The following is a 20,756-nucleotide window of genomic DNA, read 5'->3' on the forward strand; positions in this document are numbered from 1 at the left end:
TGCAGGACTCAGAAAATTTTCAAGCAAAAATGTTCTGCCTTGAGGGAATAAAAGTTATTCTAGCTCATTCTTCCTTAACAGTAGGGAGAGCTTCCTTTTGTTGCAGGGTAGACCTTCCTGTTTGGAAGGTTTTTCACTAGCTCTCTGTCCTTTTTAATCAGGCTTTTGCTGGCCTGCACAAACACATTTGCATAGTAACTTAGTAAATGATGGCAGAAAAAGCTCATCCAATCTGCCCAGTTATCCTGTCCACACTGCTAAGGACACATTCCAGCAGCCAGCTACAAAGTGCGACCATCCGCGGGATTTCTCTTCATCCTGGACCCTCTTTTTCTGGTTTTTTCTCCTTGAGTAGAAGGACATCCAAGGGTCCTCCTTTCCTAGGCCAAACCACAAGGCCTGTAATAATCTAAATAGTCAGCAATACTAATGTAGCCAATGCCCAAACATCTGTTCTCCAAGATCCCCTGCCTAGCCTGCCAGACAGACCCAGTTGCTAATTTGTTTCTGTGATCTCAGTATGAACTAAATAGTTACCACTATTAGTTAACCTCCCAGGTCCTTTGTGTAGTCTGCTACATAGACCCTGCAACGTGAATGCCTGTGCTTCCACTAGAACTTCTAGTCGATACAGAACATGCAGCCTGCCAGACAGACCCAGTTACATGGATGCCGGTGTAACTGCTAGGACGTCTTATTTCATATTGACCTGTGGTAACTTGGGTCATAGCGGCATGGAAACAACCAGAGAAATAAAGAGGCAGATTCTGGCTGTGCTTTAGGTGAAGTTGGTTTACAATGGAAAAACCAAAACCAAAACAATCAGTGCAGCTCACCTTAACTTCAGGTAACACACAGTCCTTAAATGTAACAAGTCTTGGCACACAGTAGGTTACTGCCTACTCCCCGGGGCTTTCTTAACCCTTCCAGGCCAGGCCCTGAGTGGTTAAACTCTGGTGAGGAGCTCCTCCCTTCACCCAGGATTCTCCGTGGGTCTGGATTTTAAAGGAGGACTGGACGAGACAGGTGTGCCCAGTCCTTTAAAGTAGTCTAAGGAAGTTTTCTATGTACTCCCTCACATGCCCTCCCTCTCAGATCAGCCTTGTACAGGCAGGCACTCCTCTCTGGACAGGAGATCCACATTGGCATTTTCCTTTCCTCCCCTATGTTGTATTCGATAGCTGAAGGGCTGTAAGGCCAGGACCTACATCATCACCCTCATATTGGGCTCCTTAGCATATATGATTTTGACACAACTGCAGGGGATCTGTATTGGCAACCTTACTTTTCAATGTATTTGTAGATGATCTGGAAAGAAATAAGACAAGTAAGGTAATCAAATTTGCAGATGACACAAAATTGTTCAGAGTAGTTAAATCACAAGCAGATTGTGATAAATTGCAGGAAGACCTTGTGAGACTGGAAAATTGGGCATCGAAATGGCAGATGAAATTTAATGTGGATAAGTGCAAGGTGATGCATATAGGGAAAAATAATCCATGCTATAGTTACACAATGTTAGGTTCCATATTAGGTGCTACCACCCAAGAAAGAAATGTAGGCGTCATAGTGGATAACACATTGAAATCGTCGGTTCAGTGTGCTGCAGCAGTCAAAAAAGCAAAACAGAATGTTGGGAATTATTAGAAAGGGAATGGTGAATAAAATGGAAAATGTCATAATGCCTCTGTATTGCTCCAGGGGGAGACCGCACCTTGAATACTGTGTACAATTCTGGTCGCCGCATCTCAAAAAAAGATATAGTTGCAATGGAGAAGGTACAGATAAGGGCAATGGAACAGCTCTCCTATGAGGAAAGGCTGAAGAAGTTAGGGCTGTTCCGCTTGGAGAAGAGATGGCTGAGGGGGGATATGATAGAGGTCTTTAAGGAGTAGATGTGAATCGGTTATTTACACTTTCGAATAATAGAAGGACTAGGGGGCATTCCATGAAGTTAGCAAGTAGCACATTTAAGACTAAATTGGAGAAAATTCTTTTTCACTCAACGCACAATTAAGCTCTGGAATTTGTTGCCAGATGATGTGGTTAGTGCAGTTAGTGTAGCTGGGTTCAAAAAAGATTTGGATAAGTTCTTGGAGGAGAAGTCCATTAACGGCTATTAATCAAGTTTAGTTAGGGAATAGTCACTACTATTAATTTGCATCAGTAGCATGGGATCTTCTTAGTGTTTGGCAGGTTCTTGTGGCCTGGTTTGGCCTCTGTTGGAAACAGGATGCTGGGCTTGATGGATCCTTGGTCTGACCCAGCATGGCAATTTCTTATGTTGTTAGGTGCTTTTTTCAACAACATCCTTGTGAGAGGTTCTGCCTTCTCTGAGAAACTGGGGATAAACCTTTTGTAGTATCCTGTAAAGCCTAGGAATGCTCTAACTTTCGCTTTTGTTTAGGGATCTAGCACCCAGCTGATCACCTATATCTTCCTGGTCTGTGGATGGATCTTGCCCTTCCCCAGGGGGTAGCCAAGATACTGGACTTCTAGCCCTGTCAGCAAGCACTTCTTGGGGTTAGCTGTTACTCCTGCTTTCCTCAGACTGGTTATCACGGCCTGCAGTTGGCTTAGATGTGTGTTCCAATCTGGGCTATACACCACAAGTTCATCCAAGTAGGTGGCTTCATACCTGTAGTGTAGGCAGAGCAGGTGGTTAACCACGCATTGAAACATTGCAGGGGCGCCATAGACTCCCAAAAGGGAGGACAGTGAACTGGACAAGTTCAACTGGACAAGTCCACCTGCCATCAAGAACATAATCTTCTCCTTTGCCATTGGCATGAGAGGCACTTGCTAATACCCTTTTGTAAGGTCCAGGGAAGAGATGAACTGAGCTGATCCCATAAGCTCAATCAGTTCATCCAATCATATCATTGGGTACACATTGAGTTTGAGACCTCAGTGACCTTTTTCAGTTAATGCACAACATTATTCTCCCATCTGGCTTCAGTATGCTCACTATGGGTGAGGACCAATCACTGTTAGACTTCTTTAATCCCGAGCTGGAGCATCTCCTTTGCTTCAATGACTTGGTGCCTGGCTTTGGGAATCCAATAGGGTTGTTGCCACAGTTCCAGGAGGTGTAATGATGTCAAGATGCACCAGGTGGGTACAACCGGGCACGTTCGAGAAAATCTTGTTTTGCTCTACCAGCTGCTTTAAGTCAGCTGTCTGTGCAGTAGACAGCTGTTCTATGAAAGGAACTTGGCTCAGTCCACTTCAGTTCTGACCTCTGGGCAAAAACCTCTTCTTGTACCACTCCACATTCCTATACAATCCACTTCTTAAGGAGGTTTACATGATAGATTTGAGTTTTCTTTCATTTATCTGGCTTGACTACTATGTGATTCACAGATCCTGTTTTCTCCAAAAAACTTCATGGGGGCCTTGCCAAGGGACTAACAATTTGCTATCTGAAGATGGGAGAAGGACAAGGACACTGTCCCCCAGCTAGAATACAATTGCCTCACAGTCCAAAGAGTAAGTTCAGGCTTGGATACCTTGAGCCTTTTCTAGGCCGAGACAGGCCGCCTCCCCAGCCTATCTTGCTCTCAGAGAATGCAGTCAATGAAGTTTTGCCTGGGGTTCCCTTCATCTTCCAAAAGTCTCACAAGCTATGTCCAAGATTCGTTTTGGTTTCTTCCCATACAGTAACTTAAAAGGGGGAATCCCATTGAGCTCGGTGGTATTTCACAGATTGCGAACAGCACTTAAGGTAGCAATGCATCCTAATTCTTGCAGTCTTCATCCATTAATTTCCTCAACATATGTCTGAGTGTCTGACTGAAGCATTCGACAAAGCTATTAGTCTGCGGGTGATACACCGAGGTATGTAGAGTTTTTACCGTGAGCAAGATGCAAAGTTGTTTCATTATCTTGGACACGAGCGAGGTTCCTTGATTTGTCAGGATCTCCTTGGGCAGCCCAAGTCATGAAAAATCCTGCATCAGGGTGGCCGCCACTGTTGGGATTTTCATATTCCATAGTAGTAGCTCTTCTGGATATCATGTGGCATAATGTACAATAACAGGATATATTTATTTTCTTGAGCAGATCTCTCCAGTGGCCCCACAAGGTCCATGCCCACCGATTTGTGAGTTGACAGGTAGAGCAGAACCAGCAAAACAACTGGACCTGTTTTTTGTAGGCCTGGCCAATAGAGCTGTACCAATATTTTCTCAGGTCTTTTCCTTCCTCAGGTTACCCCCTAGAAGGTAGCTATATGCTAGCTGCATGACAATGCAGTTTGGGAACTAGGAGTTGTTCTATTAATTCCCCCACTGCACTTCCCTTTGTAAGCCGATATAGTAAAGCCCTTCATCACAAAATAAAGGGAAATAGGGTCTGTAACCTCTGCTCCAGGGATTAGCTTTCCATTGACCCTCTGTATATGCTTCGGGGCCCACTTAAAGGCTTCATTCTCCCTCTGGGCTCGCTTGAAGCTCCCTGGGTTACCCCCTTTTCCTACTCAAAGGGGACAGGTAAGACATCCGGAGTGGGTTGCTGCTCTTCCCTGACTCCCTCTAAATTAGCAGCATAATTATATTTGTCCTGACGGCATTGCTTCCAGGATTTAGGAGTCTTTATAATTCAGATCTGGATCCTCCAATTCTTCACCGTTGTGGGTGGACAAGCATGTTGTGAGCTGGTTTTAGAGGCTCTTGAAGTTTGGACAGTTCCATCCTATCATCACAGGGTAGGGTAGTCAAGGAAGAAATCCCACTTCAATTTTGTCTTGACTGACCATGGTCTTTAGTTGGATACTTCCGTAGGTCCTCAAGGATGCATGCCAGGGTGACTGCTCTGTTGTAGCCAATCTGGACTCTCTTTACTCTTTTCATACAAGCATTATGAAAATGTCCACTAATGTCTCAGGTTGAAACCCCATCCAGCTCAAGCACAGTGACAAAAGTAGAGACTCCCTGGCTGTGCACATCCACAAAATTACAAAAAGTGTGGAGTCACAGCATTAACGTTCATTGGCTTGTTTTCCCTATGGGGACAGTTTCTGGAAAAATGGCCCTTTTCTCCACAGCTGAAACACGGCGGTCCTGCTGAGGTTTGCAGGCAACGTGAAAAGTCCTGCCTGATTTGCGTTGCTAGTTGTTGATATCTCTGACTCTTAGGACTCCCACAGTCCTCTACTAGGGTCAAGTGGCTTCTCTGGGAACCGTGGTGACTCAGGCATGGTCTGGGACTGTTAATAGGCCTCAGCTACCTCCAGCGCCTTTTCAACTGTAAAGTTTGGGTGTTAGCAGTCCCACTGCCACATAGGTTGTTTGAGGCTGTCTAGGAACTGTTCTAGCAGAACCACTTTGGCTTCCTCCACCCTGGTCTTCCCTTCTGGGTGCAGCCACTTCCAAGCAGCATCTGTAAGTCTGTGGAATAGGTTCCTTGGATTTTCTCCAGCCTTCAGAACTCCCTACCGAAATCGCTGTTGGTAGGCTTATTGGGGTGAGTCTAGAATGACTGCTTTGACTTCCTGGTTTGTGGCCCTCCCTTCCTGATTGGCGGTTTGGAAAGCATCTTGACTACGCCCGTTGAGTAGATTCCTCAGATTGGTAGCCAGCCTGTCCTCTAGCCAGCCTGCCAGTTGTGCTGTGTGCTCAAACCTTTTTCAGGAAAATCATCAGGGTCTTCTCCTGGGGTCAGCGGTGTCAGCGACACAGGAGGGGGACTGGTTACAGCAGTTTGCACAGCTTGTGCTATCTGGGTTAGCACTTTCTGCTGCTACACCACCTGCTCTTGCAATGCCTGCTGCTGTTCAATTTTTGCATTTGCAGAGCATTCTATAATTGTTGCTTCCCTGTAGGAAGGACCTGGATCACTTGCTCCATCTTCCCTGCTTACTGCGCTGCCTCCAAACTCGGTACCTCTCTGGGGAAAGGAAAGGGGAAAAATAAAAAAAAAAACAAACAAAAAAACTGCTGGTGTGTCTGGATCTTACTTATTGCTTGACCCATGCCTACATAGGTAGGGCTAGCCCTCTTGGCCTGTTTTGCGAAGGCTGGCTGGGTGGAACTGGGAGGACCCAGGACAAAGAGAAAAAACCCCAAACTTTTCAGGTTTTTATCTTCTAAAGCAGCTGTGGGTGCATGCCTGTGCTTTCTGCTTAGGCAAGAAATCCCACTTCTGACACCATATGTGATAACTTGGGCAATAGCAGCATCCTTAACCCTTTCAGGTCCTGAGTTATTAAACTCTGGTGCGGGGCTCCTCCCTTCACCCAGGATTCCCTGTGGGTCTGGATTTTAAGGAGGACTGGGTGAGAGAACTGTGCCCAGTCCTTTAATGTAATCTGAGGGAGTTTTCTATATACTCCCTCATAGATCTTGTCATACATTTTTTGGCAGCCCAAAACATATTGTTGAAATCAGACAAGTACAGTGCTATGAATGCTTAAATATGTGTTGCTAGTTTACTTTTCTGCTCTCTATGCTTTTAGCAACTAAGAATCCTCTGTGCTTTTCCCCATTCCTATTCTCCAGACCAAGAAAATAAAATGATCAGCTGTAAGCAAAATATCAGCAGTCCTTGGGATCCAAGATACCTGTGGTTGGTGCAAAGCAGAGAGAGAGACTTCATAGTTGCTTCACATCTTCCACCATCTTTCTTCCTCAGCAGAAACATCTATATAAGAACATAAGAAATTGCCATGCTGGGTCAGACCAAGGGTCCATCAAGCCCAGCATCCTGTTTCCAACAGAGGCCAAACCAGGCCACAAGAACCTGCCAATTACCCAAACACTAAGAAGATCCCATGCCACTGATGCAATTAATAGCAGTGGCTATTCCCTAAGTAAATTTGATTAAGGAGCCGTTAATGGACTTTGCCTCCAAGAACTTATCCAATCTTTTTTGAACCCAGCTACACTAATCACATCTTCTGGCAACAAATTCCAGAGCTTTATTGTGCGTTGAGTGAAAAAGAATTTTCTCCGATTAGTCTTAAATGTGCTACTTGCTAACTTCATGGAATGCCCCCTAGTCCTTCTATTATTCAAAAGTGTAAATAACAGATTCACATCTACTCATTCAAGACCTCTCATGATTGTAAAGACCTCTATCATATCTCCCCTCAGCCGTCTCTTCTCCAAGCTGAACAGCCTAACCTCTTCAACCTTTCCTCATAGGGGAGCTGTTCCATCCCCTTTATCATTTTGGTTGCCCTTCTTTGTACCTTCTCCATCGCAACTATATCTTTTTTGCAATGCGGCGACCATCTTATAAGCACATGGTCAGCTATTTTCATTCTCTTTCACATGGAATGAAGGATATTTTAAGATTTTATTGCCATGGTGCTGGAATAATTATCTAATGAATCTCCCATATGTAAAGAAAATGTGGTTAGACTACAGCTACCCATATTTATAATGGAGCTAGCAGAAGTAACAAGGTCAATCTATCCCAAAGAAGATCCTTCATACGTCAGCAATCTACCAAATACACTCAAAGATTTATCACAAACGTCTGTGATGCCTCACAATTTTCAAGAAGTGTCCAATCCAATGTTGTAAACTACACTAGGAAACAAAACCAAGCAATTGTGAAGCATAGGAAACAGTTGGTCAAGCCTGAGCCTAAACAAAAGGACTAGAAATCAAAGGAGCATTGTTTAAAGAGAGCACATGCCACGCGACTGGACAAATCTATACTGAAAGCAAAAAAAACATATTGTGATAGGAGTCCAGGATCTGTGCTCATCATTTGGTTTGCTAATAAAGCAAATGAGTTTAGAGCATGTCAGAAGCTCCACCTTCTTAGTTTTTCCAAACATGGTAAAGTAGCGTGGTTGCTGTGTTAATCCACTTCAATGCATGGAAATAAAAGGTCACCTATCTATTGGACAAATGTAATACACTTCTTGACTAGCTTCTGGACGTTAACTTCCTTTATCGGCTTGAAATAAAACGATGTCAGAGCAAAAAACAAGTTTGCTGGGACTTAAAAATGAATCACAGTTTACGTTACGAGGGGGCTGTGGGGGGGGAGGAGAGGGCAGTTATTATTGCACTTTGCAGAGCGATAAGAAGCTGGCAGAGAGACAAGAGAATCTTATGTCTGGTAACGAATTATAAAAGCCCAAGTTTCTGTGAAGTCCTTTTTTGTTATGCAATGGATATGGGGAGTGTGAGCCCTTAGCGCTGTGGCGTAGTTGACACAGCCTCAAGGGCGAGCCCCCGAGGTCTATGCTGGCAGCTGGCGAACATGCCCTGTAAAGGGACAGTCTGGAGCCTCACCTTTACCAGCTGCCTCCTCTGCAGGTTGGGCCCTTGGATTCTGGCGGCCGGCAGGACTTAGGCGGGTCCCTGGGGCAGAGGTGGTAATTACAGTCCAGAGCCACACCAGAAACAGAGGAGACCGCAGGCTTAGGGAAGTTAGAGGAGAGCCAAGGTCAGGGCAGGCAGCAAACAAGAGCAGTCAGTTCCAGGCAGGAGGTCAAGATCCGAACCAGCAATTCGAGTGAGACATGGACACTCAGGAAACATTGACAAGAATGAGGAAGGCAGACTAGGCTGGAAGGCGAGGCAGGTGTGGAAGGGGCTGGAATGGAAGGTGAGAAGCAGCAAGGCTGAACTGTAAGACAAGACGAGGCACAGGAACGCTGGCAACACGCTCTGCAAGGAATTCAGGAGACCCATTGCTCAGGTGAACTAAGGTCACGCCGAGGTTTCTTTTATAGGGCAGTGGCGTCATTTAAGAGTGCTGAGACCTTTTCCCCACTATGGCACCTTTAAATCCGGTAATGTAGGAGGAGTCCCAGTGTTTGTGGTATTGGGGGCGAGTGCTGCGGCCGGCAGAGATCTCCCACAGGCTTCCAAACGTAACATGTTAGTTTTGAAGAGTCTGATACTTTTTAACTTCAAATGTCTTGCACTACTGGATGATTCTGAATTTCCCTATTCATATCCTGATCATAAGGTCATTGATGCAGTGGTCTAATCCCAAAACGTGTTCCCTCTTGGAGGTATGTGAGCGTAGCTCTTGCAAGCTAGTCAAGAAGTGTCTTATGTGGGTCAAAAAAAAAACCAACCAAACAAAAAAACCTCACCTTATGTTTTTTTTCATTTATTAATCTTTATTTCTATTCAGACAAGACAGATATTAACAGGGTAAATTAAAATTGCCATTGTATCCTGCCAAGAAGCCCCATGCTGCTGGGAAATCCCAAATGAGGTTTATTTATGCAAGGTTTTTGGCCTAACCCCACCCCCTGGTGTGTAATACATCCACTTCATTATAATATGCGTGAGCTAATTATCCCTTTTCTGACATGCAGATTTGCTCTGCTGTCAGCAACATCTGAATTAGGGCAGAGGAAGTGCACAGAGCATGCTCACCACATGAGATTAGCTCCACTTGAACAGGTAAGATGAAGAGCATTTTAATGGAATAGCTCAACCTGCTGAACAGTGGGAGTCTTGTAATATTCTCTGCTTTCACTAATTCAGTTGTTCCCAAACCTGTGCTGGGGGACCACCAGCAGAGTAAATGTTTGGGATATCCACAATGAATAGGCATGAGATCAGTTTGCAGTGCATGCAAATCTCTCTCATGCATATTCATTGTGGAGATCCTGAAAACCCGACTGGCCCCAGGACAGACGGACCGCACTAGTTAATTATCTCTTAAAAACACTGCAATGTGAATATTGATTGTGCCTGTTTTCCTCCATATGACCTCTTGAACAAATACCGCATACTTGTTTGGTGAGGTCACCAAAAGGAGGAGAAGTTACTGGTCAGGAGCTACCGGTAAATTTGCGTAAAGACTGGAAATATTTTTAAACTCTAAATCTGGCAGAAGATGTGTCTTGGAAACAGAATTGCTGAGCTGCACCCTAACTTGTCCTACTCTCACCAGGTTCCTATTCAGCCTCAGTGAGGGAAAACAACCTGGAACCTGGCTTTTAACACATGTGCATAACCTCAGTGCCATCTGAAGAGATTCTGTACCACTTGATAGCCATTTCTCCATTGGCTGCTTTTAGGGCTCCTGTACAAGTCGATAGTAATTTAACCCGAATCTTCTTGTCATTCAGCAAGATTTTTTTAACCTTCCGGTTGAAACTGTATTTTATTTATTTTCTGGTTTAATGAGCATCCAGGTTTAATTTAGGTCTTATATTCTTTTTCCACTGTTTTATGGTTATACTGTACATCTGATTTAAGTATATGTTGCGATCCCCCCTGCTGCTGCGCTGCAGGAGGTCTCTTACCTTCCTCCAGAGGCCGCTCTGAAGCCAGGGCCTCGCCTGCGCATCATCCAGGACTTGCTCCAGGGCCTGAGAGGCCTAGCTGCTCCTGAGGCATGCCGGTGGCTTGCAGCCTCAGTGTTTGGACTTCCTGTTGGGCGACGCCCTTCCCTAGGGGCTGGCCCGCAGCTCTCTACCCTAGTTATAGGACCAGCGGTGGGCGGTCCTGGCAAGCTCCTCCCAGGGAGTTGCCTTCTACCTCCAGTATTTAAGGACTTTCTGTTCACTGTGTTGGTGCCTTCGGATTGGGTTACACAGTTGCCTGTGGCCTCTCCCGATCCTCTGTGACTACGACTCCTGCTTGTCGTCAGCCTGCCTTGACTCCGGTCCGTGATGCCGACTCCTGCTTGTCTTCAGCCTGCCTTGACTCCGGTCCGTGACTCCGACTCCTGTTTGTCTTCAGCCTGCCTTGACTCCGGTCCGTGACTCTGACTCCTGCTTGTCTTCGGCCTTCGGATTGGGTTACACAGTTGCCTGTGGCCTCTCCCGATCCAGGTCCTCCGTGACTACGACTCCTGCTTGTCGTCAGCCTGCCTTGACTCCGGTCCGTGACTCCGACTCCTGCTTGTCTTCAGCCTGCCTTGACTCCGGTCCGTGACTCTGACTCCTGCTTGTCTTCGGCCTTCGGATCAGGCCTTACAGTTGGCTGTAACTGTGCTGATCCAGGTCTTCCATGGTTCCTAGTCCAGTGTCTTTGCCTGATGTCTGCTCCTGTTTCTGCCAGCCGAGGGGGCTTCGGATGTGAGTATCCCAGCATCGGAGTTCCTGTTCGCCTGGGTCTTCCCTGCACCCTCCTTCTCAGCGTGGTCCGCGACCAGCCTTCCTGGGCTGTGTAGGGCGCGTCTGGGACAGGGTGGTCCGCGACTCAGTCCCACGGGTGGGCTGAGTAGGGCGCCCTGATGGACAGTGCAATGTTTCCGTCCAGCCTTGTCTACAGTGTCTGCTTCAGCCCTTGCCCGGATGTCTTCCTGTCTCTGCCTTGACCTGGTTCCTGAGCCTTCTGTCCTGTTGGGCCCTGGGGTGGCCAACAGGAGGGATTCGTCCCACGGGCTCTTGAGCGTCTGCCAGCCGAGGGGGCTTCGGATGTGAGTATCCCAGCATCGGAGTTCCTGCTCGCCTGGGCCTTTCCTGTGTCTCGCTTCAGCCCTTGTCCTGATGTCTCCGTCTTGCTTCAGCCTGCTTCTGCCCCGTCTGATGTCTTCTGTTTAAGGACTCTGTCTGCCCTCGCCTCTGTCCGGCCTGCTGCCCATTGCCGTTCCCTGCGGCAGGTCCGAAAGGGCCGGGAACAGTCGGAGGACCGTTCATTAGTCAACTTCCCCGTGTTGGCTACCATGGGCATGCAGGTCCGGCTGAGGGTCGGACTCCCTGCTTCTGTTCCTGCCTGCCTGGCTCACCATGCCTGCTCAGCTCACCTCCCACGGTGTGGCCTTGGGCTCCTCCTGGGGTCCTGCCGTGGCCCAAGGGCTCACCACCCGCCCGAGACGACCGCGCCCGCGCGCGCTCTAACAAGTATATATGGTGTGGCATGGGCAAAAGTAAAAGACATTTCTGTGGGTAAAGCAGCGTTTTACCCACGAAATCGGATTTTGAAAGCTGCCCACCCTCAATGTGGGTAAGTGTCTGCTTGTTGTTCTACGATCCAGAGGCATTCCTGGGGGTAGGGGAGATAACAATAGGCGTAGTTTGGGATTTTCAAAACTATCTGCATTATTTTGTCCAGAAAAAGTAACTGCAGCAAAAGCAGGTGCAAATCTCAGTTTCCTGTGGCAATAATCAAAGCAAAAGTATGCATTTATTTTTTTCTTTATTAGTGCAAGCCCCATTGGGTAAAACATACCCATGGAGTTTATAGGGGGTCAATAATTAAATTGCTTGCACTGGGGTTTTTTTCTTTTTTCTTTTTTTAAGGTAGCTATTTTATGTTCCACTAATGGAAATTGTTATCTTTTTTATTATATTAATATTTTTTTAATGTTGTTTGTCTAAGAGTATTTTAAAATACTTGTTATGATTGTTTTTCACTTTTTTTTTATGCTGTATTTACCTTTGCTGTAAGCCACCTTCGGCTTAAATGGGAAAAGGCCAGTTAGAAATCCAAATAAATAAGAAATTAGTCCACATATCAATTACTGCTTAATCTCATATACAGTAATTGTAAACTGAAATGCTAATACACCCCTGTTCCATAGGAAACACTGGGGAAAAGAGTGGCAGTAATAAATATAGAAAACTTCTTTGTCCTGACAAAAAAAAAAAAATGGTACTGCATTGGGAAGGCACACATCATTATGAACTACTAGTATGGAAGGACAGCAGGTCTAACATAACAAAAGGCCTTGTCTATGTATTCTACCTTCATTTATAAAACAGTTCTCCTGCGCATAAAAGTATAACGGTGGTAGCTCAGATATCAAAACATGTCTTTCTCTTACTGAGAACATACAAAATCAGCTCCTCCCATGTATTCAGGGTCTGACATTTCACAACAATATTAAACACCTCAACCCAGGGCAGAAAGGGTAGGGAGCAGTGGGAAATGGAGCCTCCCCCCCATCTATGGAGTCCATCTCTGCAACAGTTATCCCACGGGATTTCATGGGGAGCTTGTCCACTGCAGCTATACTCATTTATATATATACAAGCCGTAAAGCCCGTTAAAACGGGCTACATCCCTCTGTCTCTCACCTCCCCCTCATTCTCTCTCCCCTCACTCTTCACCACCCCCCTCCCCCACTCCTCCCCACCCTCCCTCTCCTCTCACTCAGTTCCCTCACTCCCTCCCACTCAGTCCCCCCTCTCCCTCACTCCCTCCCACTCAGTCCCCCTCTCCCTCCCTCCCACTCAGTCCCTCCCTTCACCCACCTCCATTTCCTCCCGGCGCCGTAAGCGCGACTTCCCGCAACCCTCACCCGGCTCCATTAACTCCTCCCGCTCCTGCCGGCAGATCTCGGTGGGGGGGGCGCGGGAGTGACACCCCCCCCCCCCTGAGATCTGCCGGCAGATCTGGGGAGGAGAAGCAGCGGCACCGCGCGCGCGCGCGGCGCCGCTGCTTCTCCTCCCGCTCCTGCGGCCCCACCGCCATTTTTTTTTCTGATCGACATCCTTGCCCGCACATGCGCAGTAGAGCTGCGCTCTACTGCGCATTTGCGGGCCGTCGGTCACAGGCCATTTATAAGGTAGATATGCCATAATTTATATATATGCCATAATTGGCAAGACCCAGGAAATTTGGCTACCTCATTCATCGGTCACATGAGGAAAGTGAACTATGGGACAGAAAACCCTTCCTGCCTCCCTCCCATTTCTTCTGCATTGTACAGGGATAGTGCATTTAGTAAGGCATACAAGTAACCATGGCATGAAAAAAGAAGCCTTAAGACTGACTGCTGCCCCTTTTATAAAGGGTGCTGCTCACTCTGAGAAAATCAGCACGCAATGGCTTTCAGCTGTGCCAAGTTAGGTTAGGTTTCTCACCCCTTGCTGATGGATTCAGTGTGCCCTTTGTGTACTCTTAGGCGTGATCGATGTGTGTGCAAGAATGCCCCAGTGACTCTCTTTTGCATGGAGGAATGTGTGTATGGTTGCAAGTCTGCTTTGTGTCCCGTCTGGCAGGCTAGTGTGACAAATATTGTATAGAATGTATTTATTAAGCTGCTTATACCCAGGTACAAAGGAGGGATGTACCTGCCATACTGTAGTTTTGATTCTGTGTTTTGGGCACTGTTTACCGTTGATACAGTGGGAAGGCAGGTCCTGGGTGCATCTCTCCTGCCTTTAGTTACATTGCTTTCTCTTCCCATGTATGGTCATGAAAGATAACCACTCCGCCTCCTTCTTCTTTCCTCGTGTGATGTCTCCTGTGGAATACAGAGAGCCCATGCAGCTGCCTCTAAAGGGCCCGACTCCTGTGCAGGTTTTCCCCCTCAGTAAATGAATGTAAGGTACCTTAAAGTAGAACTGACAGCCCTTGTTGATGTGGTGCTGTAAATGCTGCCACTGGCACACTTTCCACTTCCTGCATATGTTATTTTCCGTGGAGCATTATCTGATTGGCTCCCCCCCCCCCCCCCCCCCCAACACCACCATCACATGCTGGACAGAGGAGAGGAAGAACCCCCCCATCCCCACAAGATATGAAGAAAGGGATCTGGCTGCTCCCACCTGGGCTTTTTCTCTTCTTAAATTCATTATATGTATTTTCAGTGAGATATTTAATTGTTATGTACATGTACTGGGTGGCCTCATTTCCTGTGGGTATAACTGTATCCACATGAATGATAAGTATGGCTGCATGTGTATAATGTAGGGTCAAGTAGTGTAAGAGAGGATATGAAGGTGAGGCACATGTGATTAATGAGAAGCTGTGTCAAGCGAGGTGCTTTTAAAAAGCCAAAGGCCATGAACTGCTGCTGTGGAGGAAACAGCACCGTCCATTTAAGAGTCGTTTCTCAAGTGCGAGCAGTAGTTTTCACAGGTCAGAAGGTTTTGTCGCCTTTCCCATTTATGGCATGTGATAAAAACTGGCACCACTTCTTTCAGTCAGGTTTGCCAATTTTTCCACGAGAGGAAGAGTAACAAAATCATTCCCATTAGAACTCTGCTGCTGCAGCAAGGGACCTGCACTGATCTGAAGTAATCTTATGTGGGTAGGAAGACTCCAGGAGGGGAACAAAAACAAACACTGTAAATGTGCAGAAGAATATGCTCTTGTGGACTATTGTAGTGTCTGTAGTGGTTCTCTCACTTGTATAGCCCAAATCCTTTTTTTTTTTTTTTTGGATCTGTACCAAATATTTTAACATGCCATGTTTCACAAACATCCCTTTTACAAACGCTGTTATTCAGCAAAATGGAATATCTCCATATATTAACCCCCCAGAACCCAAAGAGCAGGGATGGATCAACCCCAGTGATTCCAGCCTGAGCAAAGGGCAGGTCTGCTTTAACAGCTCAGAGGATCTCAAGCGGGAAAACAATGAAAGCAGCAAAACAGACATATATATAAAACAAAAACACACACACATATATATAAATGTTGGTATATAAAAAATAATAAATAAAAATAAATAATATATATATATATACACCCAAATGTCTCATGAGATAGTTCTCCTCCAGCCTCCAGGAAAATGGAGGACAAAGAGTGAGGCTTTTGGTGTGGGAGATTTTTTATTTTGCAATTATTTCTCATATAAATTTACAATTTATAACTGGATGCCTTTTTGGTACTACTTCTACAGAAAGGGAGGTGCTTTCCTGTGCCAGTAAGTGAGCTGCATTTTACACAGCTGCCTCTATCCCATGTCTGGCCCTCACTAGGGATCCACCATCGATGGCCTCTCTCCTTACTTCTTCCCGGGTTTCACACCCTCTGCAGGATGCCCAGCCTATGGAGCAGAAGCCTGAAGCAGGCAGCTGGGGCCCAGCTCTCCTAACCTTTGCAGTGCTTGAACTGTGAACTGAAGCTGAGACTGTTGAGCAGTGGAGAAAACTAGAAACTGCAGAGGTAAAAGCGGCTGTATGGAAATCCTCCAGAGAATGTTTTATACTTACACGTCTGACAGAAATCACCCTTGGGAGACTTTTTACAGGAAAAGCAGTCCATACATTTCCCCAGGTCCGAGCTCCAGGATTTCCCATTCTGACACGTAGAATCTGAGATTGTGGGTGAGACAAAGAGAAAGGGACAGACAAGAAAAGAATGTTGTTGAATCAGTTGTGTTAATTTTCCATCTATAGTGTTTTAAACAAAAAAAAATTTTTTTTACAGGCTAAGGTTTTTCATGTGCAGTAAGGAAAACAAATATAAAATACAATATAGACAAGATTCACAGCTAATCTGTCTAGCCTTAACAATCTTACAATTTGTGTGACAGTCCATGCCACACAATCTACAGCTTTAAAATAAACATTTAACTCCCAGGATTGGGGGATCCCGCTCCGGGCAGGGTTGGAGCAGTGTTTATGTCTGCTGGGGGGGGGAGGGCTTCTCTGGGAACAGTTGGGGGCTTACTGTAGTGGCGCAGTGTGCTTGAAGAGGGTGGACTGGTGTGCGAGGGGGACTCTCGGAGGCAGGGAATCGTAATGATCCCTCAGGGATAAGGTAAGGGCCCTAGTGGTAGAGAGAGCACTGACTGCACACATAATATATTATCTCTTTTCTGTCCTGCTGAAGGGTAGATTACTTAATCACTATTCTGGGCCCCGTGCTAAGGCTAATAGATATTTTCAGGCAGTGATGTCAGGAGCAGATGAGGCTGGGGGGCTAAGGGGTGGGCTTCAGAGCTGAGTAATAAACAGAAGAAAAAGCACTACATCTGTGGAATGAAGGGATGTGCTTTACATGAGCCAATGTGCAGCTGACAGTAGGGAAGGATGAGATATACATCTGCCTCAACATAAGGAGAGACTGTGGAACCCCTTTTAATAAATCGGTGGAATAAGGGCACATTTTTGCCATCAGGACAGATTTTGCAATCTCTTTCCCTAAAGCTACATTATTACAGTAAATTACAGAAAAGCATGCAGAATCCTTTCAGTTAACCTCCCTCTCTCTCTGTCTTTCACAATCTCTCCACTGGGCCTCCATTTTTTGCCTGTGCCCTTGCGTCAGAGCCCTCCCTAGATAGCATCTCTCCTGGCTAACTAACTTTCTCCCCCCCCCCCCAATAATGCTGATCTCCGACATTCCTGAGGCATGGGTGACTCATCCCCAGCTTCCCACACACATACAAAGGAGCTGCTTGCTGCCCCTACCTTTCCACTCTGCATCCAGACAGGTAATTCACCTTCCTTGGGAAGGGAAAGGACTCCTCTGTCCTTATTTCCAGGGAGAAGCGGAAGGCCTGTATTCCTGTGCAGTGGTGCCAGATTAGGCAATTTCATGCCCAACTGGGTGAGGGGTTATTTTCCCCTTTGTGCGGAAAATGTTTAGAGTAACCTGCACCTGCTGAGAGAGAGTCAGGAAAACCTGCATTTTCAGAGGGACTCCTTCCCCTTGCTCTTTCGGAACTTCTGAGGGGGACTCGAGCCATTGTATTTTTGAAGAGGGAAAAATTTGGGATACTTTTGATCTAAAATTATTTTAAAATTATTTTGGGCTACAAACCCCCTTTTAATTTCTGGCAAAGCTATGCAAGTGGCAGATTGTACTTCTTTCTCATCATCACCAGTGGTTATGCAAAGGCAGCTCAGCAGGCAGGCCCTGGCCTAGGGTCAACTTAAAGTGCCACTTCCAGCATAAATCAGAGGAAGCTTTTTCAAGCTGAACTTAAAACTCCCCCGCCAAACAAGTACGGAACTGCTCAAGTTTAAACACCATACACTGCCCCACTACAGAACAGGCATAGGGACCTTTGTTTTTAGTTATTTCATTTTTCCTGGCAATTTATCGGTATCTTTCTTTTTTTCCCCACACATTCTCCCTCATTTTTGTTCGCTATAATAAACACTGATAAATTGCCAGGAAAAATAAAGTAACTGAAAAGGACGGACCCCCCCCCCGTATACAGGCCGCAGGAGTGGAAGCTTCCCTCACACCACAGCACAGCACCCGCAGTTGGGGTAGTGTGGCTGCTTAGTCGTGCTACTGCTTTCACATTTCACATCCTTAGAAATTGGGCCGCACACCCAGGCCGGGCAATTAGCTTCTATAAAGCCTCTCCCACAGGCCTCTCTGGCTTTTACGTGAATTCCAGGATTGTGAAATGCAGACAGCTTCTCCTTCCTGCTCGCTGGGCCCCCCTCCCTTCCTGCCCTGTGCTGACGACAATCGGTGGTGTGTGCAGGCACTCTCCCTGTCTCGCAGATGTGGTGAGTCACCCTCCACAGCCTTGAACTCGGGAATACCTCACTCCCTAGGCACTCAGCTCTCCGCCCCTGTAGCCACCCCCTCCCTGGGCAGCTGGCCATGCGTCTCCTGACTGCATTCTGGAGAAACTGATTAGTCTGGGCATAGTGTTGAAGTGAAGTCAGCGGTCCCAGGCAGGTGCCCTTCTTGAGCGGTGGAGGTGGGTGAGGGAAAGTGGACAGGTCCGGCAGTGTCAGCCTCCTCCCTGTCCTAGTGAAGGCAGCACAAGTACTGCCCTTCTTTTCCCTCCAGAGAATGGATCCCTCAAGATTTTACAGACTCTCCCACTCTACATGTGACATTTACACACACACACGGAGAGTCACACTCAAACCTACAGATGCATGCTTATACAACATGAACAAAGCTACGTGCACAATTCATGGAAGAGGATAGCAGGAGGGATGTGGGAGTGAGAGACTGCAGCATATTTGCGCGTGGGATAACATGAAGGATATAACAGAAAACCCGCATGTGAGTGATCACAAGCAGGTCTGTCTTCCGTGAACTTTTTGCCCAAATGTCCACTGTCAGTCAGCATCGTTGCCCAGCCCCCTGCTTGCAGACTTAGGTCTTGCAACCAATCAGAAAGGTCTCAGCAGACAGGGCGTCCCAGGCTGACGCCGCTGAGCTCCATTCACAAAACCTAGCCCTTAGCGCCTGGGCCATACTGCAAACATGCTCTGGATCTCAAGTTTGCCTTAATCGTTTCTCAGGCACCTCTCTCTTCCCCCAGTATCTCCGAGGTGCACATACTCTAAGCCCACCAGGAGCCTCCTGGGAAGGGGAGGCACAGAGGGAGCAGTAAATGGGGCAGACTCCACAAGGTCTCCTTTTCTTTACGGGTATACATACACAAAGACATGAAGAAATAAAAGACGTAACGGGAGCCAGAAAGAAAGCCCTTCAGCAATTTCTGGTGTGACAATTCACACGAATATACACTACTAGAAATATAGACACACACAGATCCAGGCATACATATACAGAGAAGCACAAACATTAAAACACACACACACACATACACACACGTAAACAGACGGCATTGTGTGTGAATAATAATTATATATACATACATACATATACACACACACACATAGGCCAGCAGAAACTTTCCACTTTTAGTTGCTCTGAGATGCCAGCTTAGCAAATTTTTGCTACACGTCGTCCTTAGCAAAGTCAAGAATTTTCATAGTATAGTATGCCAGCCTCTCATCAGTCCTATATATATATATATATATATATATATATATATATATATATATATATATATATATATATATATATATATAGTATGCCAGCCTCTCATCAGTCCTATATATATATATATATATATATATAGTATGCCAGCCTCTCATCAGTCCTATATATTTATTTATTTTATTTTTGGTTTTTATATACCGGAAGTTCCTGTATACAATACATATCACTCTGGTTCACATTTAACAGAAATAACTATCGCCGGGGAGGCGGTTTACATGGAACATATCGAAATAATGAACGGATAATATATAATAAAGTACAATCTATTGGGAAAAACAACTAAGATCAACTTAGAACACAACTTGGAAACATAAAGCTGAAGTAATATAAACATTAGATTATTGCTGTATATATAGTATGCCAGTCTCTCATCAGTCCTATATATATATATATATATATATATATATATATATAGTATGCCAGCCTCTCATCAGTCCTATATATATATATATATATAGTATGCCAGCCTCTCATCAGTCCTATATATATATATATATAGAGTATGCCAGCCTCTCATCAGTCCTATATATATAGATAGTATGCCAGCCTCTCATCAGTCCTATATATATATATATATAGAGTATGCCAGCCTCTCATCAGTCCTATATATATATATATATAGTATGCCAGCCTCTCATCAGTCCTATATATATATATAGATAGTATGCCAACCTCTCATCAGTCCTATATATATATATATATATATATATATATATATATATATAGTATGCCAGCCTCTCATCAGTCCTATATATATATATATATATATATATAGTATGCCAGCCTCTCATCAGTCCTATATATATATATATATAGTATGCCAGCCTCTCATCAGTCCTATATATATATATATATATATATATAGTATGCCAGCCTCTCATCAGTCCTATATATATATATATATAGTATGCCAGCCTCTCATCAGTCCTATATATATATATAGTATGCCAGCCTCTCATGAAATGCCTCACTCCTGGCCACTAAGGTCCTTCACCCTCTTACCTGCTGCCTGCTCCGCCCCGGCCAGCCCCAGAAGCAGTAGCAGAGGCAGGGCCGCTCCCAGCCCCCGGGCCAGCAGCATTCTGAGCAGCCTGAGAGGGGAGAGAGCTAAAGCCGCCGGGCTCCTCGGCCAGTGCGCGAGAATGAATGAGTCAGGCTCCCTTTCAAAAAGAAAACTCTTCTGGTTTTTTTTTTTTTTTCCTAATTAAATCCGCCCACGGAGTAGGAGGCGGCAGGAAAGGTGGAGCTATGCTGTAACTAGGGGCAACCACCAGGACACAAAACACTGAAACCTGGCGGCTGGGACTCTGGCGCTGAACTCTTGAGAAATCCACATAAGAACAACCAAAAAAAAAAAAAGTATCCAAAGCAATTTAATAA

The 20,756-nt window shown here is 45.7% G+C and overlaps 1 protein-coding gene across 1 annotated transcript in view; it reads right to left on the minus strand.

Moving 5' to 3' along the window:
* TNFRSF12A (TNF receptor superfamily member 12A) overlaps positions 1–20,530 on the minus strand; it is a 35,594-nt gene extending 15,064 nt beyond the window's left edge. The window contains exons 1-2 of the mRNA XM_029606931.1: positions 20,379–20,530; positions 15,818–15,919 (exon numbers count right to left, since the gene is read on the minus strand). Of these exons, the coding sequence (XP_029462791.1) occupies positions 15,818–15,919; positions 20,379–20,457 (181 nt within the window). The 5' untranslated portion in view covers positions 20,458–20,530. The remainder of the gene's footprint in view (positions 1–15,817; positions 15,920–20,378) is intronic.
* Positions 20,531–20,756: the final 226 nt, after the last annotated feature.

The sequence above is a fragment of the Rhinatrema bivittatum genome, chromosome 6 (genome assembly GCF_901001135.1).
Source record: "Rhinatrema bivittatum chromosome 6, aRhiBiv1.1, whole genome shotgun sequence".
Classification (NCBI taxonomy): Eukaryota; Metazoa; Chordata; class Amphibia; order Gymnophiona; family Rhinatrematidae; genus Rhinatrema; species Rhinatrema bivittatum.